Below are 25,776 nucleotides of genomic sequence, written 5' to 3'. Positions count from 1 at the left end.
CCCAGAAAGAAGCTGTGGGTTTCGAGTTTCCTTTTTATTATGGGTTATGGTGAGATTGTGTTCCTGTCTGCCTTCCTGCATTTGATCTGCTCTCATTTGCTAGGTAAGTAGTAGTCGCTCAGCTAGTTTTGGGGCTTTTTTCCACAGGACATAATTGAATATGTAACTGTAGTATGTCCATGCAAAGATAGTGAGTTCAGGATATTCCTATGTCACCATCTAGACTTAGAGTTTTGAAGCAGGTAGAGTAGTTTTTAAAGCTGTACATTCACCTTCTCATTATAGTCAGAGGACCATAGTAATAACCCTTTAAATCATATGTTCTTGGAATAGGAAAGGATCTAGAAGTTGTCTCATCCAACAGTTTGAGTAATTTTAATAGCAACCTCTCAATAGTTTGCCTCCATTAATGCCCAGCCCTAAGAATCTGGACCCTGTAACTTTTAAGTAATCTCTACACTCACTCACAACCGCAAAGCCGACATACTCTACTGACTGAGCCAGCCAGGTGCCCCTGGACCCTGGAACTGCTACTCACTAGTCTAAGTACATCATTTTTCATGTTGCTCTAGAAAGTAGAACTAGTACTCCTCCCTCACAGGTGATGTCTAATGCATATCGTGGCTCTTAGAAACCCTCAATAGTATACAGAATTAGAGAAAATCTACTTCCAAGTCCTAAAGTTTATACCAACCACATTCTCTGGCATTATCTCCCCTGCTGCCACCACCACTTTAACATTTCTAAATTTGCTATGGTTTTTATAGTGAATATATCAAACTGTTGACTTTTTCTTAATGGTGTATATTTTTATATCTGGTAACTTAGATTTGATGAAATATGCTATATGAACCTGTACTGTCCATGTGTTACATACAAATGGAAATGTGCTGTAGGCAATTTAAAGTGGTGGTGGTATGGATCCTTAGAGAGGGAAAAGTATAAAAAAAAATTCACCCTTCCCAGTATTTGCCAAAGGCTCAGTCCATCACAGCCTCAACTTAGAGACTGAGTAAACTAAGGATTGATACAGGCCAATGAACTAGCAACCAGCATGTCATTGCTGATGGCAGGCAGGGCTCAAACAGAGGAAGCAGGATGTTTGAAGGAAGTGAAAGGATGGAAGGAATTGGGCTGTAGGCAGAATGGCTTTTAAGTTGGAGAATTGCTTTTAAAGGGGTGAAAGAACTAGAATATGTTTATAATACAAGAAAAAAGACAGAAGATCCTGGATTATTGACCCTTTGGAGAGAAGGGCCAAATGAGGGCAAACAGAGGGGAGAGGGACCTTGGGGATTCTGTGTCGGGTGGCCTCAATTTTCTCTTTGAAGTTGAAGGCAAAGCTAACTGCAGGCAGTTGGGGGGATACAGTTGGAAGTGAGTTTGAGGAAAGTGGAATTTGGGGTAGGAGAGGGCCTACACAGACAGCTTAGCTGGCATTGCAAACCATAAAATTAGAGTGGGTTCATCCACACTTTGTGCGACAAAGTGGGGAAATGCAAGAAACTTGAATTGTGGTAAGAATGAACATTTAGATTTCTGAAGCACCACATACATTTTATAAGTCTCTAAAACTTGAATTTCTTTAGCGAAAAATGCTATGGGATAGATGGTGCTTAAACAATTATTCTGAATAGATTCCAGTTAGAAACTGAACGGTTAAAAGGATAAATGCCACTCCATGTAATTGCTACTTTGCAGTAATACTTAGTGCCGTTTACCTTTGCAGAATCCTTTGCTTTACTCCCATTCTTTGGTGTTTTGGAGCTGGGAGCAGTTCTCTTGACTTTGTCCTAAAGCAAAGGAAATGTAATGAGGTTATTGTTATCATCAGTCCATTGAGGATAATTAAACTTTTCTATGTATATTCAAAGTTTTCCATTATTTAAGGTAGAAAGTAAAAAGATTAAAAATACAGAATTCCATGAGGAATTTTGCTCACCAAAACAGTGCTTGCTTCTGGCAGTATTGGTTTTTATGTGCCAACAGAGCAAAAATGGGATACTGATTTTCAGTGTTATGAAAAAAAAATTTAACAAAAGAAATCATCACAGAGACCTGGGGCAAGTCTTGTATAAAAGTCCTGTTCATCAAAAAGGCATTATTTATCCAGGAGTGAGACAGAGGATGCTGAGGTAGTCTAGAAATTAACTCACCCACCATGGGGAGAACTGACAAATCACTAAGATCAAAGCCATAGCACACGGATCTACAGTATTAATTCATCTGAAAATGACAGGGGCACTCAATTTTCTATTTATATAAAATTGTAGTTATAGGTAAAATGCCACACACTCACTGTACCACCTATTTTTCTTTTTAATTGACCTTTAATCACGTCTTGAGCACCTGCTATGTCACAGGAATTTTGCTAATGCTGACCAGAGCTGCTGTATAAAGCACAAAGCTCACTGGTGTAATCACAGACCAAGTGTATCCCAGCGTGCAAGAGAGCATGCAGGAGAGGTCCTTGGCCTGGGAAGGGAGAAGCAGTAAGAGGAGTCTTCCTGAAGGAGTTGATGCTTGATCTGGGCCCTGAGGGAGGGACAGGGGAATCAGCCAGCTGGGCCCTGGCAGAGAGGTGAGGAAACCCCAGAGGGCAATAGCCATGTGAAGGTATGGGGCAGGTGGGGTCTGCTTTCATTTGAAAGGAGCAGTGACAAAGAATTATTGTCAAACACTGATAGTGTGGCGCTCAAACATGATGGCTATGGAGATTAAAAACACTTATGGAATAATAAGTAATGTATTAAATATGGACTTGAACTTATATATGTGTGTGTATATACACATATTTATATTTATACATAAATATATGTATATTTATGAAATATACATGAACAACCATGTACAACATATACAGAGGGGAAAAGAGAAGTATGCTCAATAATGGTGACAGGGTAGTATAATGATGGATTTTTTTTTTTCAAGCCCTCTATGGCATCACTGCATTCATGCTGCGGCCTACAACTCTATGTATGCAAAGAAAGTCCCTGTGAAGAAGTATAGTACCTCTGCTGTGTTCTCTGAGGCTTCTGTGGGTGCAGGACAGCTGTCGAAGTCGCCTGACAGGGCATCGATGGGGTCTTTGTCATCTTCAGGCTTCTGAGAGAGTAACAGAAATAATGGTCAGTGAAGGAGCACCAGGCCAAAATATACCCTAAGAGACATTTTTCCACCGCACTGAAAATAAGATATTAAAAGAAAAAAGGAGACTTTGCTGACATTCTCTTCCTAAATTAAAACATGAAGATCCTAACAGCTTTACTTTCTTCAATACTACTTTGCTTTATACAAGTTTGCTGAGTATTGAGCCTCAGTTCAATCTGAAAAATGGGTCTAAATGTGCTCCTGTGAGGCCTGAAAAAGAGAGATCACACCCACCCACTCACATATGCATGCCTTCCCGTTGTACCAAACATGGGGCAGCCATTCAATAAATCTCAGACTTCTAAAATGCAAAATAAAGTTTAGCTAGAATGAAAAGGAAACCTTTGCTTATAGGAAACATGCCACTGTGGGGTTTACCTTTGAGTCCTTGGTTTTCTTGGCAGGTGGCTTTCCTGGTTTACCCTTAGGAACAAGGCAGATTATTGGTTAAACACAGTTGTTTGTAAAGGTTTACTTAGGTGTCGTCAGCAATTGTGGAAGCTATGGTCTAATGCCTTGCCTGAGATGCAGTGGAGTGTAGGTGTGCAGTAAGTGATAAACCTTACAGTCTGGTGGTTAGAAGTGAAGGAAACCATTCTTTAGGAACTTTCTGCCATCATGTGTTAGACTTCTACTCAGACTATTACAAAACGTAATTTGTGTTTTTCTGTCTTATTGATAAAAGCTCATGATACTTTGGAAGGATTTCAAGGGCCTGGATGGCCTAGATTTTTTTTTTTTTTTCCGGGATTACAAGTATGACTTGTCAGGGACTTTACCCACATACACAGGCAAGGACATTAAATAATGCTTTTCCCATGGAATAAAAGCAGCAAAGCTGCTAGCAGGGTCCAGAACTGCTATCTTCAGGAATACAGAATGCACGTAAGCGGAACTGATTTCTCTGAGACACCGAAGCAAACCCTTCAAATCACGGAGTCCTCAAACCCACCAAATGAATTAGTACAGAATGGGGAGGATGTGATTTAGGCCTAATTTAGGCTTCTCTCTGAACAGGCCAGGGAAGGATTATTTATCATCGAACAGACACGTAACGAGGAGCCGAAAGGGAAGGGTATAAGCCTGGCTGACCTAAGAAAAACTGGCTTCGTGTTAGAGACAAACGGCCCAAGACTTGACAGGGTATATCTAGATACAGAAAGAGGACTTGGGACTAGGAATATAGTTTTGCCCCCCTTTACTCTGAATAGGGGTGTGGGTGGTCCAGAGGAATAAAGGGGCCTTATTTATTTACCCTATTAGGCCAGTACTAGCTCCTTTGTCTGCTTCAGATTACAACTATTATTTTTTAAAGCCTTTTCTTGCAACGGGAATTCTTCTGCGCACCTGCCCTGGAATCCGTGGTAAGCATCAGTGAGTGAATGAACACTCTTTATACCACAGAGCCCAGGACGGTGAACATCAAATGATACTGGCTCGAATAAATATCAGCCGAACCCGAAACAAGCTGCTCATGAGAGACACATTAAAAGCCCTCCATCATGGGATATTTTTATGCTCTGGTTAAAGTGTACCCCTCCTGTTCATCACAAGGGAGATTTGAATTTAAGCAGCTGTGTGCTATATGCCTAACCTAGACATCTGCCTTCACTTACCTCATCGTTATCCAAGAGGTGTCTATATTCAGGGGGGATGGTGTCGTCTCTTTCTCCCAGCTTGTCTCTGTGTTCAGCTTTAGCTCTTTCCTATAAACATGGAACAGATAAAATAGTTACTCCTTGAATTAGACAATCCTTTCTAAAATGCGGCCTTACGCATTTATTCTAGTTTCCTGAGGCAAAGTCTATTTTCTAAGTAACAACAAAATGGATGACTTTGACAACTCCTTGGTGGGGGGAAAAGAAAACCTAAAAAAACCCAGGTGCTTTGACATGTTGATCCACATGTGAATTTCTACCTGTATTTTAAGATAAATGATGAAATATTTATCCTTAGAAACCATGGAAAGAGATACAACCCTATGGTATAAACTATCTAATGTCCTGATGGGAGTTTCACTATTTTTTTAATTTTTATTTATTTTTTAATTTTATTTATTCATGAGAGATAGAGAGAGAAGGGCAGAGACACAGGCAGAGGGAGAAGCAGGCTCCATGCAGGGAGCCCGATGTGGGACTTGATCCTGGGTCCCCAGAATCACATCCTGAGCTAAGGGTGGCGCTAGACCGCTGAGCCACCCGGCCGCCCTGTTTCACTCTTTAAATAAAAGGATCAAGTCCCTGTACCTTGATATTTAGAGAGGAAGTATTTATAACTTGGACATTTATAAGCAACCCTAAAGGACCAGCACACTGAACAAATGTGCTGATTGTTTGAGCAGGGGAGGGGGGAAGAAGAACGTGCTATAAGGTAAGCAGCGCCTAGATCACCCTGCACAGATTCAGTGACATTCAGTCCCCCCCACCTCCCAGGAGCAGGGGGGAACAGGCTCTATTTTTCTTCCTCATTACTTCATTTTTCAAATAGAGTTCAAGTTCACATTGATGTTCCTGTAACGGGTAGAATCAAGAACTAATGATGCTCTGAAATGCCCTGGGATGTCCCTCTGGCTGGTCACTTAGTTCCTGGTTCCAAGCTAAACGGATCACTCGGTACTACACATCGTTAGTATGAATAAGCACCTACTCCTGCTACAGAAGGTGTAGAGCTAACTGTGTGCCTTGCGGACACGCCTCTACCCCGTGCTGACTCCTGCCCCAACACTTTAGGGGTTTGAACCCCAAGTTAGGATGGCTCAGGAGGCTTCTAGGGAAAACCTCTGACAGATGGGAAACCTTTGCTCCTATACATGCACAGACTATGTCATCCTAAAAAAGGCACGCATTTCTGGGTCGTATAGATCATACATGCTTATTAGCAGATAAAACCAAGAAAAGCTACTGTGGGAAGAGCATGAAACTGAAGCAGAGCTGTTCTCTTCCAGCATCACAAAGTCCGGTCTCAGCAACAGGACATTTGCCTGAACGTGTGCCCCAGCGTTAGTTCCCATTGGGGTGATATATTCAACAAAGTTTAGAGAAAGGAAAAAATGAGACTTCAGTGATCCTATTGTTTGCTAAAACTCCCAAGTCAGAAGTGGGGTTTTTTCCCCGTCTTATGTGCATGATAGGATAGTGTAGGCTACAAAAACCTTAAGTTTCACGTATATATTTTTTACCTTGACTTTATCCTCTATCGGCTTGTTCTCATCTGGATCAGGCTGCCTTTGTCCCAGACTGTCAGAAAGTTGGTCCAAAGCATCATCCAGTTCTTTGTTGTCACTTTGCTGAGAAGTCACAATCTGAATTAGCCACTGGTTAGCCAAATCCAGCCCTGCCACTGCCACGAAGACTTCCCTAAACTCATGAGGTCCTCATAAGGAGATGGGCAGGCCCTTGAGGGGTACTCCCTCTCCTAATGTTTCCCTGTCAACATTCCCATGTGCTTGTCTACCCTACTCTACCCGCCAGATGCCTCTCCTAAGGAAAATTTAAAAAACTGGTCCCTCCAAAAAATAGGGGGTTCCTGGCCTGTTTTGCTGGAAAATGTGCCTTATGGTGGGTTCAGTGTATGCAACACTCCTGGTGACAGTCTGATGTCCTCCTCAGGGAAGAGCACACATGAATTATGACACCTTATTTCCTGATTCCCTCATGCATTCCTTTAAAGATTTATACTGAGTTTGAGGTCTTCAAATGAAATATTAACTAAAACTAGACTTTCTGATGGGACCCGGGATAGGAAAAGTGTCCTTTTAAAACCTACTTGGGAAAGGCATGCAGGCCTTGGATTGCAGATGCTCACCCCTCGCCTCAGCCAGGACAGGACCCTGGGAGGACCTCACGGGAGTTTTTTGAACTGCAGGGCAACCAGCAGGCTGGGCTACTAATGATGCTGCCTTTCTGTGCACAGGCACTTTGGTCCTTGTGGGTGGACACACACACACATACATGGCGTTTTACTGGTTTTAAGTGTTTTTGTTAGAGCCCAGGATTAGAGCTGTTAACAGTGGAGCTACCCACGCAGAGTCTGGGCTTTGTCATTTGGGCCTCTGGATATTTTCAGATGATCCCGAGGCTGACCAAACAGGATGAAAATTTGTTCAGAATCTCCGACTACAGCACGAAGCAAGCTTTGATGCTACATCAAAAGGAAAGTAGGCCTAGTTGACTTCACTAAAGCTACTTCATCTCCATCTAGCAAATGAGGCACTTGTTCTCAACCAGAGGAGATGGGGATCTGGTTTAGGGCGATCTCTTTGATGTGGTGTGGTCTCCTCGCTTCGATAATGTATAATTTGGTACTGCACAGAAAATTAATCAAGGAAGTCTGGGAAGGCTTTGGTCCCACAGTCTTGCCTCAGAACATGTAAATAATTAAAACAGTACCGATGCTGAGGTTTTGATACTGCTAACATGAAAATGACAAAGTTTTACTGCTCTGAATGGAGGAAAACTGCTCTTCCATGACATTTTTGAATTTTCAGGAGAAAGAGCTCCAACACTGAGCAGTTCTGTAAAATAAACTTGAGGTTCAATAATGGGTAGTATTTATAGCATGTGTCAGGAAAAATATAGAGGAGGAGAAAATAATCAGGAAAGCTGAAGAATCTGTTAAATCTAGTAATTCGAATATATACACAATGTACACTACTGCTTTTCAATTCCAATAAAACAACAATACTATTAAGATCCTGGACCGTGTGTAAGATACTTCCTAAACACTTTAATTGTTTCCAGTATTCTGTTATCTCCCAAGATCGCCAGCCTTATCTCTTCTAAAACAGAACGTGCTTTATCTTCTTAATGATTTTGTCTAGTTTCATTTCCATTACTCCCTGTCTTCTTGTTGCTGCTGCAAAAACCTATTTCTAAGATGCTGCTTACCACAGTATCAGGGGGTAGGCCAGCAGAGTGTGTGGTTGGAGCTGGGGTTTGGGAAACCACTTCAGAGATGACAGCAGGAAGGTTAGCCTCTTCAAATTCCTTTTGTAAAACAAAAAACAATATATATATATATATATATATATATATATATATATATATATATATATCAGTAATATATACAAAACTATGTCTGCAATGCCATGATTTAATTTTTATTTTATTTTTTTTAAGATTTTAAGGGATCTCTGAACACCCAACATGGGGCCTGAACTCACAAACCCAAGATCAAGAGTCACATGCTCCACTGACTAAGCCCTTTAAATACAGTTTTTTAATACAGCTTTATTACTATTCTCTTCAAATGGATGCAAAATAACACATAATCTTAAAAGCAATTTTTAATTCCCGTTCCTCCTCCATAGTTGCAGTTCACACCATCTCTCCTGATTCCTATTCATATTTATTATTCCCAATGTTCAAAAATCTAATGGTTTAGAGTTGCATGGTTTGTTTACACATTTCTTGGTGTACATTTAGGTGTTTGCAGTTTTTCAGCTTTCTTCTTTGTAATTAGTTGCTCTGCATAAATTCCAACAGCAGTTCTTTTCATGGGGCTGGCTATATCCTGCCAAATTGCCGTCCCTCTCCCAGAGTTGCTAGAAATTCATTCTGTGAAAATCAATGAATGAGCATGCTTGCTTTTCAGGGCCTTCCTTGCCTCAATTACATAGGTTACATGTTTTTATTTTTTTTAAGTTTTTTTAAAAATTTATTTATTCATAGAGAGAGAGGCAGAGACACAGGCAGAGGGAGAAGCAGGCTCCATGCAGGGAGCCCGACGTGGGACTCGATCCCCGGTCTCCAGGATCACGCCCTGGGCCACAGGCAGAGCTAAACTGCTGAGCCACTGGGGCTGCCCAGATAGGTTATATATTTTTAATTCTGATACAAGGTGTATAATGATATGGGAGTGCTGCCTTAGACCTGGTATATGCTGTGTTGTTTCAGTGTTATTTTTTCTTAATGTTAAGCAGTGTATTATGTCAGAATCTTTCTGAAATAAAGATTTATTCTCCTTTAAAAAATACATTAAATCCTATATGTTCATTTCTCAATCTTTTCCATTGACCTATAGCTTTGCATTCTGAATCAGAATTGAATTTATTATCATATAAATCGAACCTTATATCTAGTTCAGCTCATCTTCCTTAAAAATACTGAAAAATGCTTTTCTGTATTTTTTCATGTTTTTATGCATTTGCTTTTCAAACATTTTAGGATAATTTTGTTGAATTATATAAGATACCTTATTGCTATTTTAAGTTTAAGAACTGACATAAAAAAATAAAAACTGACTCATGAAATGTCTAGAGAAATGTCATGATTCTTTAAGGACACGGAGTAAAACTATCTTAAATGTTTTAATTTCTTCATGTTCTCATTTTTCTGTTCATCTCCTGCTCTTTTCTTTAATTTCTGACATCTCATACTAACCATATTTTCCGATCTGTTACTGATGTACCCAGCATGCACAATGTGGTATCTACAAAGGTGGTACCTACAACTAGGGATATCTACAAATACACAAATACTCGTTTTTCATACTTGTCATTTCTTTTTCATGTGCTGTTACCGATTCTTCATATACTATTAAGCAGAAATAACAATAAAATCAACTTTTAATACTTTGTTTTTTAAAGGAAATGCCTCTAGCTTAATTCTGAATATTTGATTCTTGAAGTTAAATAAATACTCTTTAATACATTAAGGGACAGTCTACTTTTTAAAGGTATTTATTTAAAATGTGACTGTATGTGAAATTTGAAATACATCTTTTATATGAACACATAATTCATCGTTCCTATTGGATACACTACTATGCTATAGGGAGTTTCCCTGATACTAAATACATCTTTAATTTCTGACAGTGCTAAGTAATTACTTTAATACTTTTATATTGTTTATTAAAAATTATACATCTACAGATTTAAGTGACTTTAGTTATTAATGCTATATTAATCAAGTTTTAAGATTAAAATCATCATTACTTATAGAAGCAACTAGGTAGGCTAGTTTTTGAGACTATATGTCGCACGGGACTATCTACTGTTAAACATTTAAGAGTCAATTTTAAACTTCCCTTGGAAGCAAAGTCTGAAAACAGTTCTAATCTCTTCAGTTTTTCTTTTGTTTAGGTGCTTTGAATTGTGTGCTTCACATTGTTTAAAAAAAACTATTGCACATAGTGGTTTTTAATAATTCAGTTGCTATCGTGTACTACTTATGTCTAATTTTAAAATTAAATTTTATTGGTAAGATTTTTCTGTATCATTTCTGCCAATGTTTTAAAAAATGTTAGCCATTCACAATACCCAAATGTTGATTCTTACACTCATTTATGTTCTCATCTTAAAATCTAATCATATTTTATTTATAAGACTTTTTTTCTTTTACAGTTGTTGAAATCTCATAAAACTTTAGTTATTTCAAATCAAGCAATTGTGGGCCAGTTTAGTCTCAGACTGTGCTTTTCATCTACTACACTCAATTGCTACTTTCTTTTGTGTGGTTACTTTATAAAAGCTTATTTAAATGTAAAATAATAGCTTATTTATAATAATAGCTTAACTTTGAAATTCAAAATCCAATAAACCTTTGGTTAATCAGATTTCTCTTTTCCTCTATTATTGATGAAGGTATTTATGATAATGTATCTCATGAATACTGCTTTGGCTGCTTATCAAAGATTTGGATTTGCCTGGCGCCTGGGTGGCCCAGGTCATGATCCCCTGATCCTGGGACTGAGCCCCACCTCAGGCTCCTGCTCAAAGGGAGTTGGCTTCTCCCTCTCCTCCCTGCTCACACTCTAGTTATCTGTTGCTGTCTCTCTTTAACATCTTAAAAAGAGACTTTGATTTGCAAATGTTTTATACATGATTTTTTAAATAGTCTCTTAGAAATTTACTTATTGATTTTAGTGATGGGATGTTTCAAAATCTCTCTTTAAGATTTTATTTATTTGAGAGAAAGAGAGCGAGACAGCACAACCAGGGGGGACAGTAAAGGGAAGGCAGAGGGAGATGCAGACTCCCAGCTGAGCAGGGAGCTGGATGCCAACGCCAGAGAGCAGGGCTCCATCCTAGGATCCTGGCATCACGACCGAAGCAGAAGGCAGACACTTAATTAACTGCCTGAACCACTCAGGTGCCCCTAAATTTCTCTTTTTATTTTTATTTATTTTTTTAAAGATTTTATTTATTCATGAGAGACACAGAGAGAGAGGCAGAGACATAGGCAGAGGGAGAAACAGGCTCCATGCAAGGAGCCCGACGTGGGACTCGATCCCAGGACCTGGGATCATGACCTGAGCCAAAGGCAGATGCCCAACCACTGAGCCACCCAGGCTGCCCTAAATTTCTCTTTTTAAATAGAATTTCTGTTTTATTGTCATCAAAGAACATGGTCTGCACAGCAGGCACTCCTTTATATTTGAACATTAATCATGAGTCAGAATATGATGCTTTTCCTCCAAAGTTCTTGGTACTCTCCCCCAAATAATTTTTTACTTTGACCTTTTTCATTTATCATAATTGGTTATTTCTACTTTGTTCACGATAGACACTAACAAATTTTTCCCTTTGCTAGATTAATTTTCTAAGATTAGAATTTTTAAAAAAATAGTTTATCTCAAGTCATTCCACTGCTATACATCATCTTGGGTGGGCATAAAAATTCACTGTTACATTTTCTTTGAATTTCTAAAAGAAAAATCCTCATTGTTATAATAATAATACAGATGGTATGAAGAAGGGAATACGGGCTCCCCCTAATTTGTTGTTTTGCATCACTGTGAAGATATGATTCCACATTCCTGGGATACTGCTCACTTTATATTCTTCCCTAAATCAGGACTCGGGAGCCTCTGTGTAATGTAATCTGTTACGTATGGAGGAGGAAGAGGGGAAGGTCATGGAATGGAGTGGCTGCAACTGCCTGGAGATGGTGCTTTCATAGGGGTCAAGTGAGAACCATGCACTGGTTAGTAATCCCTTCTTTGAAGGGTTTATTGCTTCATCCAGTCCCAAAACTGAGCTACTTCAAGGAATTATTTTTACTAATTGCTACTCATTCTGTTGCTCAACTGATACACTGTCTATGCCAATGTCCACATACAAACCTTGTAAATCGATAGCCCAGATCCCACAAAAAAAAGTTTGGAATTACATCAATCTGGGTACTTCAACAGACTTAAAATAAGTTTCCATATAAATAAGCTAGAAAAGTCCTATAGTAGAGAAACCTGCTTACCATGTCCCAACATTTCCTGAAATTTTTATGAACAGAATTCCCTTTGAGGAACTATCTAGTCTACATAGAGATAAATTTCCTAGGAGACAATTATGGAAAATGATAAATTGTAGAAATACCAACAGGTAAAGTTACTTGAAATGTACTTTTGGGTAAATTCAGTTTTAAGTTCTCTTTTTGTAAGTACACTTGGTAAATAATACATGCTCATTGGTTTAATTAGTTACAGTGTTGCAAATATCCACGGTCCTGGGACACTATTTCATGATAGAACACACTTTTCATGGTTACAGTGGGGTTGAGGCCCTTTAATTTTGTGACTGTTTCCTCAGCTCCAATGTCAGAGTCACTACTTTCCATTTATTTTTTGCCACCCTACAAGCAAGGAAATAAACCCAGGAGTTTCAGACGTACAAGAGGTGAAGTGTTTGAGGAACCAGCAAAGTCCTTGGACAAAGCATCAAGAAGGAAGTCTTCACTCATGGGCTGTAAGAATCAGAAAACGTATCAATAAATGCCACCTCGTCAAAGGATGTCACTATTTATTGCTCATCAACTTATTAAAAAGAAAGTTACGCCCTTCCACAATTAACAATCAGGGCCAAGTAAGAAAAATATACTTAGGGAAAATTGGCTTGCTTACTAAGAGCGATTCCTTGGGCACTTTTGGCAGGAGTGGTTTTCCATCTTTATCCTATTTGGGAGAGAAAAACAGGATTTATCCTGGGGGATTTATCCAAAGTATGAACCCTTATGCATAGTGTAAGGCGTCTACAGGTTAGACCTGATGTGCATTATAAACAGATTCATCATTTCAGGAAAAAAAAAAGAGTCTCTCACCAGAGAATATGCTCTAATGACTTCATGTCAACAAACAGCTCACATATCAGGCATGCCCTAGGCATGGGGACTATAAAACCAACCATGCACAGCTTGTGACCTCAAAAACCCACAAACTAGTGCAGCAGAAAAATATGTGAGTGGCTGAAACAGTGTGACACAAGGTGCTGTGACAGGGAACTTACAGGACATGACGGGAGCACAGGGATGCACCCCTCATGTGCTTGGGGGATGGTCTTCACCAAAGTTGCCTGAAAACTGGTTAATTTTATGCCTATGTCTCTGCCTTTCCCTGTGTCTCTCATGAATTAATAAAACCTTTAAAAAAACAGATAATTTTATAGGCAATACATCCAACTCCTATGCATCAATGCTGTGTGACACTCTGAGCACTGTGGATACCACAGAAGCCAGGATACACAAAAGTCTTGCCCTAAGGAGCTCATCCTTATGGCTTGAGATGATGCCAAACCTCACATGCCTCTTAGTGCCGCTTCTGAGAAACAGGACAATTAAAACATTTGAAGCTTTTTAGTAAAGTTCATAAAAGAACGGTAAGTCCCATTTATCCACATATACAAAAATAACTAGGCGCAAGGCTACCTATGTACATAGTCGTATATAAATGCATATAAATACATATACATATAGTTGAATATTCTCCTAAGTAGCGTAAGTAGGAGCATCTTATGAAGAGGACTGACATTTGTTCTATGGTCCATGGCGTGTGTCCCCGTTCAAGTGATCGCACTTCAACTACAGATACATAATGGAGTCTCCCCACTGTGTGAAAGTACCATCTGTACTTTCAAAATAAAGACATTATTCTACTTAATGTTAAATAGGCTTCCTTCCTTTTTCAATGTATCCAAGAGCTGCAAATTTTTCTCCATAGAAAATAATTATTCCTCATTTTGGTTTTCTTAGTTACATAAAGGTAGTCTAAGTTAGTCTTTCTTTCTGGCATGGTAACACACCATATCATTAAATGAGAAAAAAATTAGGTAGCTTAGGCATTAGGTGTTTTTCACTTAAGGGAGGAGTGAAAGGTCACTGAGGAATAATTTCCAGCGTCATACCCGGTATGCCGACGGAGTATTAACCAACTATTTGGCATCTGAAACACTAAAAACAAGATCTTTCCATTTCAGGCTTATTTCCGTGTCCCTTTTTTAGGTTTTTATGTTTACCTTGACCTCTTCTAATCTATAATCAGGAGGAATTGTTTCTTCTTTTTCACCAAGTTTTTCACGATCCTCTTCCTTGGCTTTCTCCTGCATTAAAATTATACCATTTTCATTATTAATATATCTCCATGAAGTGGATGCCTAAGTGCCTACATCTGAGATAACTCCCCTGTTAGGCCAGAGCATACGATGGCCAAATGTACAGAGTTCCCACAGCAACCTCAGCTTTCTCAGCCTCCCCTGCTTCCGTGGGCTCAGATTCCACCATTACACCCGTTGAGCTAAAAGGCGAGATGCAGAGGAGGGTGGGCACCTGCCGCTTCTCCCAAGACTCCTGGGCAGTGGGAATGCACACGGCCCACGTGAGAGTCAGGGCATGCACATGGCCCAGGTGTTTGACTAACCTGAGGGGCACGCTATCCATCCACTACTATAGCACAACGTCGATGCTTACCCCAGTTTAGATTATCAAATGGGGATGGGATGTTCCCTAATAGATACAGCCAGTTGGTTATGTGTTGTAGAAAAAAAAAAAAAAGGTGACTAACTTACTTGGGGACTGTAGATCATCAGTGTTAGCTACTTTCTAGAAGTGACTGAGCCACTATTACCTTGACTTTATCTTCCACAGGCTTTCCATCTCCTGGATCTGCTTCCTTCTTCCCCAGGCTACCAGCCAAGGCTTCTACAGCATCATCTGGCACCATGCCTTCCTAAAAGGCACATTTGTAGATACACTAAGTAGGTGGTTAATCACTCCTTTTAAAAGAGAGACTACATCAGACAATTCAGAAGGGCACAACCTTATTTCAGGTCTAGATAAGAAGTACATGTCATCTTTTAATCATTTGATTACCAATTGAATTAGAATCCATGTCAAAGAAACCTGAAATGTTAAAAATTAGACCTTATGTTTCTTATGGTAAGCATTTAGTGGGTACAGCATGTATTGAGACTGAGAAACTCCAATAATCTAACCCAGTGACTTGGTTTGGAAATAAGATCATGGAATGGAAGCAGAAAGCCAGCAAAGAAGTGATTTTTTTGGTGATCCTTCTAGAGATGGAGCAGGAAAGATTTTCAGAAAGGCCTATGAGAGGACATTCTTCCCAATGCTCTATGAAATAAGCCTGGCCCTTCCCGGAAGTGGTGGCCTCAGCACAGCCTCTGCTGAGACACAGAAGCTTGTGTCCCTCCCGTGGCTTCTACTGGTCTAGGTGGCTTCATGCTGACTCAGGTGACTGCCTGTGTCCGACCAACCTGAGTGGCACAATGGGGATGGTCCACTTGGGGTCCCACCGTTCAAAAGGAAATGTGCTCCTTTGTGATGCAGTGAGCTCCCACCATCCTCGTATTTAAAAGGAAACTGGGGGAAGACAACATATGTGATACAAAGGAAAAATAAAGGGGAAACTATGTTTGGGCTAAAAGGTAGTAGTCCATCTGACTTTTCCCAAACCACAGGTCATGATCCATACATTAATGGTTCATGAAAATCAATTCAACAGTTTACGGGTGGGGCTTTTTTTTTTTAAATGAAAGGATAGAAAACAGAATGCATCATATAAAACAAGGATAAGTACTATTCATTAAACTGTTTTTTTTTTTTTCTATTCATAGATATTGGGTTGAAGTAGCAATGAATTTCTTATTGCAGCTTTTGGTCAAAGTATGAAAGCTGCTTCTGAATTTCAAAGTCTCCGAAGTTTATTCCTATAAAATTATATGACCTCATGTGGAGTGCATGTCTGATTACTGGAGTAAAAGTGTCTTTCTGTGGATATGCCTTAACCATGAACATAAATAAGAAAAGTTTTTCTGCCTAGCTGCATTGCAAAAGAGATCCCCAACGAGGGTATGGAACCTGAGTGGAAGGCGATTTATCACCCTCTAGTGGTTGGACCTGCATAGACTTTATTCCCAGGAGCAACAAAAATCCCTGATTTATCTAAGTTGTTTGCCATTCGGTCTAAAATGCAAGAGATGCAGTGACCAAAGTCTTAACCAAGCAATTGGAATTGCTAGCTTGATCTAAGACAAGCTCACATGTTGAGCTCAGTTTTCTCCTACTCTCTGCTATAGGATCCTTTAGGAACTCCAACTTCCTGTTAAGCCTGCTCCCCTGGCCTCAAGAAATAAACCAAACAGAAGCAGCAAAGTTAGGAGACACAGCACTCTTAAGAATGAAGGAATCTGGGGGCGCCTGGGTGACTCAGGCAGTTAGGAGTCTGCCTTCAGCTCAGGTCATGGTCCTGGGATCCTAGGATGGAACCCCATATCCGCATGGGGCTTCCCATTCAGCAAGGAGTCTGCTTGCTTCTCTCTCTCTCTCTCTCTCTCTCTCTCCCCCTCCCTCCCTCCCTCCGCCTCTCCACTAGCACTAGTCATTCTCACTCTCGAATAAATAAATAAATACTATCTTTAAAAAAAATAAGAAACAAAAGAATGAAGGACTCTGGAGACAGGACTAAGAGCTGAAACTTCAGTATCTGTAATATTTCATGTTGTCAAATTCACAACTAGAACTCATGTTTCTGCATTTCCTCAATAAACTTTCTTTTTACGTGAACAAGAACCATACAGGACACACATTCATCTCCTTCCTCTGCTCTTTGTGTCTTTTTGCTCACTAATCCTCGAGTCCATCTTGGGTTCTGTGACCTTTGTCACACTCCGCAGCTATTCTTTCTGGTACCCATGGGTGTCCCAATTCCAGAAATGCCAACTAACTTCAGTGATGGTAATCTTAGCAACCGTGGTCCCTAGAGCTGATGGAGCAGATGTCCAGAAAAGATCATCAGAGAATGGAAAAACAGAGCCCTTTTGTGTGCACTGAACATCAATGCTTGGCGGCCCTACAGTCAAGGTAAAGTGGGAAAGGAAGAGGAACCCTTAAAGGCACGGGAGGCAGAGGGCACATGTTTAGGTCACAGAGTTCTGCTCTGGAATGTTGGCTATTGTCTTTTTTATTCCACTCACCACCTCTGTTCTTATTTCTTTCACTGTGTCATCCCACATTCTCTCCTCCTCTCCTAGTCTTTACCACCATGGCCTGTGGCTTCATTCCCACCATGTCCAAGTTCTGGAGCGTGCCCAGACACCTCAAAAAAAAGAGGTTGAATCCTGTGTAGGGCAGGAGGGAGACCCTGGACTTTTTTTTTTTAAGATTTTTTTAATTCATTATTATTTTTAAGATTTTATTTATTCATGAGAAAAAGAGAGAGGCAGAGACACAGGAAGCCTAATGGGGACTCAATCCCAGAACCCTGGGATCATGACCTGAGCCAAAGGCAGATGCTTATCCACTGAGCCACCAGGCATCCCAAGAAAGACCCTGGACTTTGAAGGGATTTTCCCTTAGCAACAGGAATGTCCTTGGCAGGAAGCAGCCACTTCAGGGCACCCAGGAAACATTCCACAATTTCTTGACCCCCTTTACTGAAACTAAATGCATTAAACCCAAGTACAACATGTGCTTTATCCCTTTGTGCTGGCCTGTCCTTAGCTCACTGGTCTCCCCAGGAAAACGGTGCTACTCCCCCTTCTCAGTATGATCATGCCCTCCCTTCTGTATTTCCTAATTCCTCCTAGGGGTGGATCCCTTCGCCCTGTTCCCCCTGCCCTTTTCCCATATGAGAAAGACCAAAATGTACTGTAAAAAGCTTCAGATCTGGCTATAGCCACACTCGATGCTAAGGTAGCTCAGAGCAGGAGCCTTATTTATATCACCGAGGCTCTGAAAAGTTAAGTGGATTGCTCAAGGCCAACTCAAAGCTTCATTTCCCTCATCTGTAACACAGGTGATCTATCACGCAGGATTCATAATGTCCTTGTGAAAGTTTAATACAAAGATACTGTAAAGCTTCTACAACAAGTTAACTATTCAGAGTACAGATGCACTGAGTCTGTAGTAACACAGTGCAGCTCCACCAGCTGTTACTCAACTACTGAATTGCCACACTTGATCAGAAATGAAATGAATCCACGGTCAGTGGATGAGCGTCTGCCACACTTGATACAACGGCCAAGAAGAAAATGGAAAGGAATGGATTCAACCTCCCTTCAGGCAGGAGTGAGGAAAAGTCATGACGATATTGGTGCAGATGATTCCACTAGGAGAGTCAACAAAAGATCACAGCAGGCTATCCGTGGAACTCCAAGTAGGCTTGAAAGATGTGGCAAAGTAAAGAGCATGAGTACCCACAACAGCTGAAGAGGAAGAAAGACTTTCAGACGCTGAATGAAAAACACAGCTTGCAGCAGTTTAATTAAAAAGTTAAGTCCAGCCTGAATTTGTAGCATACCCCGAAGCCAAAAGAACAGTGGATGCTACAGCTCTAAAACATTTCCTTATTTTGTTAGAATAAAATAATATGTGGTAACACACAGTAACAAGTACATGGGAGGAAGAACATTACCCTCTCAAGACATCGCTCCACGCCCTGAGGATCACTCACCAAGGTAGGCGGTTTGGGTGGTGCCGACTGTATGCTACACATGGAGGTCCGAGGCACAGCCTCGCTCACAGGAGTTAGGGGGGCAGCCTGAGATTCCTGAGGGGAGAAGTACAACGAAGAGTTTTTAGAAAAAACTGGTTAGTAAGACTGCACAACAACACACGAACAATACACTGTCCTACATTATATGCTGCTCTGAGCATGACTTTCTTAAATGCCGAAGGATTGCTGAACAGTGAATAAATCAAGGCATGTTATAACTCTTCTACCATTATTTCAACTTGGTTTTACCTCTTACCTTAGGTAGGTTACTTAACCTCTCTGAGACTCAGTTTCCACATCTGTAAAATGAGAACAATGATAGTACCTACATCTCAAGGGTCAACATGAGGCTTTAAATGAGATAAAACATGTCCAGTGCTTTGCAAACTATCTGGGAACACTGTAAGCTCAAAAAATTAGCAACTATTATCATTTATATTATTTTCATAGAATATACAATAATATGCCAACTATGTAATGTAATGCTTTATATATAAATCCATCTCTTTTATATACTTAAGAGCACCCTATCAATTGTAAATAGGACGGTACAAACACAAGGAAGTAATACTATCCCAGGGGTTCGCAAAGTATGGTCCCCGGACCAGCAGCATCAGGACCTTGCTACAAATGCAAATTCAACTACTACTATGGAGATTCTGGAAGTGGGGCCCAGCAATCTGTTTTAACAAACCCTTGGGTGATCCTGGTACTAAAATTTGAGAACTGGACTATCTTATTTTATCACAAGAGTAAAATTTCAAACAGTTTTTAATCCAGACACAGAAGTTGATCCTAATGTAAGGAGCTCAGAAGATGATCTTTAATAGGGGACTATCTCTTCTTTCAAGGAACTTGCTATTTAGTTAAAACTATGTATATGTGTCAGAGGTGAAGACCAAGACAGTTAACACCTTGCTTGTCATAAATATCTTATAGTTTTTTTTTTAATTTTTTTTTTAATTTATGATAGTCACAGAGAGAGAGAGAGAGGCAGAGACACAGGCAGAGGGAGAAGCAGGCTCCATGCACCGGGAGCCTGACGTGGGATTGGATCCCGGGTCTCCAGGATTGCGCCCTGGGCCAAAGGCAGGCGCCAAACCACTGCGCCACCCAGGGATCCCTATCTTAACAGGGATATATAAAGAACAGACCCCCGCGTGTGATGTATTCTGCTTGGGAAGGTGTGGAAAAGTGGGAAGGTTTGGGAAGGGAAAAGCAGGAGACAAAGACCATATTTCAGCAGAGCTTTAAAGGCATGACTAACATTTTAGATGGTTGGGAATTAGGATGGAACATTATTCCATAAAGAAGGACCACATGAGAAAAGTCAAGGACACACACACACACACACACACACACACACACAAGCACTTACTGTCACAGTTTAGTATTTGGAGGACACATCTTGGGGTAAGGAAGGCAGCTGGGACCAGAACACAGGAGCAGGGACTTTTATTCGGTGGGGAATGGGGAGGTTGTGAGAATGGGAGCAGGGGAATGATGTGACTACCAAGACACCTAAGAAACAGTAATTCCGGCAGAGAGATATGGGAGAGACCTAACGGAGACTGCCGACAGGGGCCCCTGCCGTCCTGAGGTGAGTGGTGATGACAACTGTGACTAGGTCCGTTACAGAAGGATGAACAGAAAGGAAAGCACGGTTGTGCTTGCTCCCCTGAAGGCATAATTATAGGACTTCAATTGTGTAAGACTATCAAGGTCTCTTTGGGAAAAGCAAGCACATCTAGAAAAAGTCAAGATGAAAACTGTGTGTAAAAAAAAAAAAGATGGCATAATGGGTCTCTATCAACTTCATGCTAAAACAGTTTGGGCCTCGCATTCTTAAGAGTATGGAACAATATTTTTAAAAAACACAGAACTAGAGACCTTTATTTTTGAGAAACATACTTCTGTTTTTTCAGTTGGCTTAGACTGTTTTCCTTTACTTTTAGGCTGGTCAAAATCTTCTGAAAGCTCATCAATGAGTTCTGATTCACTCAGGGGCTGTAATAGAAGAAACACTACATTAATAAGGGACTATATATTTCTTAAAAACAAGTTTTTCATAGAGAAGTATTTTTTTGTTGTTGTTAACATGTGTTAGGCCATATTTTAGGATCTAAAACCAAAATTCGTATTGGGGATGTTTTTAAATTTATCCATGTAAGATAAATGTCATGCAACAACCAAGGAATACCAGACACCTGAGTACCACAAAAATGATTCGCTTAGTCAAAAGTTTACTTCGATTTCTGAAGAATTGTGTTCAAATAAAACTGCCAGTTCTTTTCAATGAAGATCCGTATAAAAGCTTTTTTCTTATGGTTTTTTTTTTTTTTTTTTTTTTTTTACTATTTCCTAATGACTTCCTTCTGAATAGCTCAGGAGACAGAGATCATATACTCCTTTCCCATGACTGTGTGGGATCTGGGCAGGAAAGTTCTCCTATCCCTAGCTGCTTCAGATGAAATTCATTTAGAGCTTGTGGAAATTTTGATTAATACCAGTCATCTATAGCTGTAGGTGATTGGGACGCCGTGCCTCTGTTCCGGACAGCCTGAGTTTTGGGGCACTGCCCTTGCTATTTTCTAGGTGTGTGACCTTGGGTGACTTGCATCACCTCTCTGCCTCTCAGTTTCCTCACATGTAAAATGAGAATGATAATAGCACCTTCTTCATCCAACAAGCACCCAAAGAGGTAACGTATGAAAGGCAATTGATACGGTGTCAGGCAGAGTAAGTGATTAATAAATGTTGCTGCTTATTGTATCCTAACAGCTAAATATGCTGCTTGATACCAACTTAAACAGTTATAGAATCATTAGAGTATCATGACATCACAATTACAATCAAACTCTGAAGTGCAAACAATCTAATTTGAGGCTCTCTTGACTTCAGCTCCTAAAGTCCAATGAATGTCACCTAGAAAACTGGTAACACTCTCATAATAATTCATGAGTGGAATCATCATGAAAATATGTGAAAAGGAGTCAGTGATAGGAGTGTCGCCATCACAAGTTTCCCTCTCTCCAATACTAGGTTGGCATTAAAGTCTCCACGGTGAAATCCTGTCTAAATTATCTCAACTTATACTTTACAGTGCTTTTGTTAATTATCAGAAGAATCATTTTCTAACCTTGGATTGTTCTTCAGGCTCTGGCAATAGAGGTTTTCCATCTTTATCCTGAAAATAAGATAGAAAATTAACTGAGAATGAAATAGAACATTTCGTTTTCTTGTCCCATTAAGTTTGTTTTAGGGAATTCCAGGATATGAGAAGACAGATTGGTTTTTTCTCCCTTATATTTGAGTGATTTGTTGAGTGGATTTTTAAAAAAATTTTTTTTATTGGAGTTCAATTTGCCAACATATAGCATAACACCGAGTGCCCCCCTCAGTGCCCATCACCCAGTCACCCCCACCCCCCTCCCACCTCCCCTTCCACTACCCCTTATTCGTTTCCCAGAGTTAGGAGTCTCTCATGTTTTGTCACCCTCACTGATATTTTCACTCATTTTCTCTCCTTTCCCTTTATTCCCTTTCACTAATTTTTATATTCCCCAAATGAATGAGACCATATAATGTTTATCCTTCTCCCATTGACTTACTTCACTCAGCATAATACCCTCCAGGTCCATCCACATCAAAGCAAATGGTGGGTATTTGTCGTTTCTAATGGCTGAGTCCATTGTATACATATATTTGAGTGAATTTCTTATATTTGAATGAATACCTCTTCAGGCTTTTTTTTTCTTTTTCTTATCAAGTATTAGAATAAAGATTTGAGCTATTAAAAAAAAGTCTCCTTTCTCCAACCCAGGGTGAAGAGATAAATCTCATTTCTACAATTCTGTTTTCATATTCTGGAGACGTGTAATCCAGACTCTTTCTAAAACCGAGAAACCTTCCATCAAGCATTGGTGTGTATTTTTTCAAAGATAAATTACAACTATAGGAGTCGGTCCACCATCCTCACTTTAAACCAAAGCCAACAACAATAAAACCACCTTAACTGAGGATACTGGTAAATAGTTGTACATTCACGTCTACCCCTTAAAAGGTCTATGCTGCTCTTATCTATACGCCAGTTCTAGAAAACAATATTCCCGAATTGATCCTTGGGCTTTAAGGTTAAGGACCTACGTCGTGCATCACTGACAGCTGTAACACTTGCATTTGTGTGAATTTGAATGAGCACAGGGTTACCACTTAGGAAACTATCCCTTAACTAACTTTAGAGAGTGGGGTTTTACATGGATATGAACTGGGTCAGACCGAACAAAACATGATGTGGAGGCAAGAGGAGGATTATGCTGTTAGGCACTGCGGCTGACAACGTACCGTAGCTGGTTTTAATCTGTACTCTGATGGGACAGTTTCCTCATCTTCACCACACTTCTTTAGTTTCTCTTCTTTGGCTTTTGCCTGATGAAAATGGAGGGGGAGGGAATAAAACACAGAAATGTTGGTAATCCAAGTGAAATAAGAGGATCTCGCTTTCTGGACTTCATGAGTGGTGTGGGGAAGATCCTATCAGATTCAAGTGCATCTGTGCACCTTGTAAACTACAGAGCACAAGAGCATGGTGAGCGCTGGCTGTGAGGAAGGCCGCGGTGGCCAAGTCACAAGATGGCCAGGAACCCTGGAGAGGTGTCCCTGCCCTGTGCTCAGCTGCTCTGTGACTGTGGGGAGCCACTGAGTCTTCCTTCAGTGGCAAAATGGGGCTACTGACACGTGTAAGGATCACTAAGGAAAAGCAAATAAAATATCCTTTGAGGCAGGTAAGCACAGGGCCGAGTTAGTCATTATTTTAATAGCCTTCATCTGTCTTACTCAACACAGGAGTCATCGAGGGGGAGGAAACAATTAGTTCCCACGAATGTTAAAACACAGTTCAGAAACGAGAGGAGCATCTCATGGCACATCTTGACTGATCCATGGATAATACACTTTGCCTCTTTTGAAAGGACTCCCTTCTTTTTAAGTGTTCTTTTAATTCCAGTGTAATTGGGCCACCTGGGTGGCTCAGTGGTTGAGCGTCTGTATGTAGCTCAGGGCGTGATCCTGGGGTCCTGGGATCAAGTTCCCCATTGGGCTTCCCTGTGGGGAGGCTGCTTCTCCCTCTGCCTATGTCTCTGCCTGTCTGTGTCTCTCATGAATAAATATTTTAAAAAATTCCAGTCTAATTAACATATAGGTTTACATTAGCTTCAGGTGTACTATATAGCAATTCAACAGTTCTATACATTACCTGGTGCTTATCATGTTATATGTACTCTTAATCCCCATCACCTATTTCACCCATTCCCCCCTGGTGACCATCAGTTTGTTCTCTACAGTTAAAGAGTCTGTTTCTTCATTTGTTACTCTTTTCGTTTGCTTGCGTGCTTGGTTTTCTTACATTCCACATGACTGAAATCATATGGTATTTGTCTTTCTCTGAGTAACTTATTTCCCTAAAGTCTGTACACTCTAGTACTATCCATGATGTTGCAAATGGCAAGATTTCATTCTTTTTAATGGCTGATTAATCCATTTAATCCACTGTATGCACATACCTCATCTTCTTTATCCATTCCTCTACTGATGGAGACTTGGGCTGCTTCTAGAATTTGGCTATCATAAATAATGCCGCAATAAAAAAGGACTTCCTCCAACAACACTAGGACTTTACGGGATTACAGAACCATGAAAAACCGACTGCATTAGAGATGAAAGTGTACTTCTATAGTAGATCACTGGCTCCTAGGATATGACATTTGCATTTTAAAAGACTGGTGACTGATGGGAAGTTCCATGATATGTAATAATTGGTTCCTCTATCAAGGCATGGATTTAAATCACAAAACAAGGGGCTCCTGGGTATCAAGTGGAGCATCATTTAGAAAATTCCAGCTCAACCCACCCCTACACCCATACTTCAGAATTATAATTCTACACTGAATGATTAGATGATTAATTTAAAACATCTTAAGCACTTTTAGTGAGCCCAACACTCTCTTACAGTTTAGAATGACAGTTTTATTGTTCTATAAGTTAACCATTCTCATTAAGGGATGATAGGTTCTGTTGTTGTTTTAAAAAAATTTATTTCTAATTATATTGCACTGCAGCATATGGAGAAAGTCCTATTATGTAGTGGTATTCTCCAAACTCAAGATATTTGTGAGGTTTCCATCTGGAAAACAGGCTTCGTGAAAGTCAAGGGTCTCCTGTATCAGACTGTCTTCTCCAGCCTTGTGGACAATGAGGATCATGTGCACAGTGAGATCTGTTCTATTCCTGTTAGATCTTTATGTTCTTTACATGCCTGCACTCTAGGCATGTCTACTGAATTGAAACAGCACCTGATTAGGTAACTACACACAGAAATGGGGAAGATTAGTAAGGTATCATTATAGAATATTTATTTTATGTTATGATCTATTATAAAAATGATAAGTAGGCATGGACGTCTTCTCTGAAGCATTATGCAGTTTTTCCACGGAGACCTCTCTAGTATGGAATGTCCTGGAGAGGCTCTGGACTCCTACAGGATATTAAACTTTATGAGGCTTATCAAAACATCAGACTATCCAGAAAGTATTACATTCACCATCAGGCACTAAAAGTTCAACTTAAGAATCCAGAGGACTGTAAGATCTAAGGAAATATTTATACTTCGTACATAATTAAAAAGGAAAACTAGTGGAAACTGCAGACGATAAAGTAGAAACTAATATAAAGAGTAAAAAGAACAGTTCTTTCAGTTAAAATTTCAGGACTTTTCTGCTTGTGTTTTTTTTTTTTTTCCATAGGGAGTGGAATACATGTATACACATCCCAAAATTAGTTATCCCAACTGCTTAAGAAGTTATTTTTATGTGACATTTTTAACTTCTATTTATCTATTTTTTTAAAAGA

At 40.0% G+C, this 25,776-nt stretch overlaps 1 protein-coding gene across 11 annotated transcripts in view; it reads right to left on the bottom strand.

The window, feature by feature from the left end:
* CAST (calpastatin) overlaps nucleotides 1–25,776 on the bottom strand; it is a 112,634-nt gene that overhangs the window by 7,724 nt on the left and 79,134 nt on the right. For all 11 annotated transcript variants that reach the window (XM_055312811.1, XM_055312809.1, XM_055312816.1 and 8 more), the window contains 14 exons: nucleotides 23,215–23,298; nucleotides 22,010–22,057; nucleotides 20,782–20,877; nucleotides 18,829–18,924; nucleotides 14,983–15,084; nucleotides 14,375–14,458; nucleotides 12,988–13,038; nucleotides 12,759–12,830; nucleotides 8,037–8,135; nucleotides 6,329–6,436; nucleotides 4,767–4,856; nucleotides 3,529–3,573; nucleotides 3,013–3,105; nucleotides 1,722–1,793 (listed from right to left, as the gene is read on the bottom strand). In XM_055312811.1, the coding sequence (XP_055168786.1) occupies nucleotides 1,722–1,793; nucleotides 3,013–3,105; nucleotides 3,529–3,573; nucleotides 4,767–4,856; nucleotides 6,329–6,436; nucleotides 8,037–8,135; nucleotides 12,759–12,830; nucleotides 12,988–13,038; nucleotides 14,375–14,458; nucleotides 14,983–15,084; nucleotides 18,829–18,924; nucleotides 20,782–20,877; nucleotides 22,010–22,057; nucleotides 23,215–23,298 (1,140 nt within the window). The remainder of the gene's footprint in view (nucleotides 1–1,721; nucleotides 1,794–3,012; nucleotides 3,106–3,528; nucleotides 3,574–4,766; nucleotides 4,857–6,328; nucleotides 6,437–8,036; nucleotides 8,136–12,758; nucleotides 12,831–12,987; nucleotides 13,039–14,374; nucleotides 14,459–14,982; nucleotides 15,085–18,828; nucleotides 18,925–20,781; nucleotides 20,878–22,009; nucleotides 22,058–23,214; nucleotides 23,299–25,776) is intronic.

Source organism: Nyctereutes procyonoides, unplaced genomic scaffold, assembly GCF_905146905.1.
Source record: "Nyctereutes procyonoides isolate TBG_1078 unplaced genomic scaffold, NYPRO_anot_genome, whole genome shotgun sequence".
NCBI lineage: Eukaryota > Metazoa > Chordata > Mammalia > Carnivora > Canidae > Nyctereutes > Nyctereutes procyonoides.
This window is presented reverse-complemented; position numbering and strand designations above follow the sequence as displayed.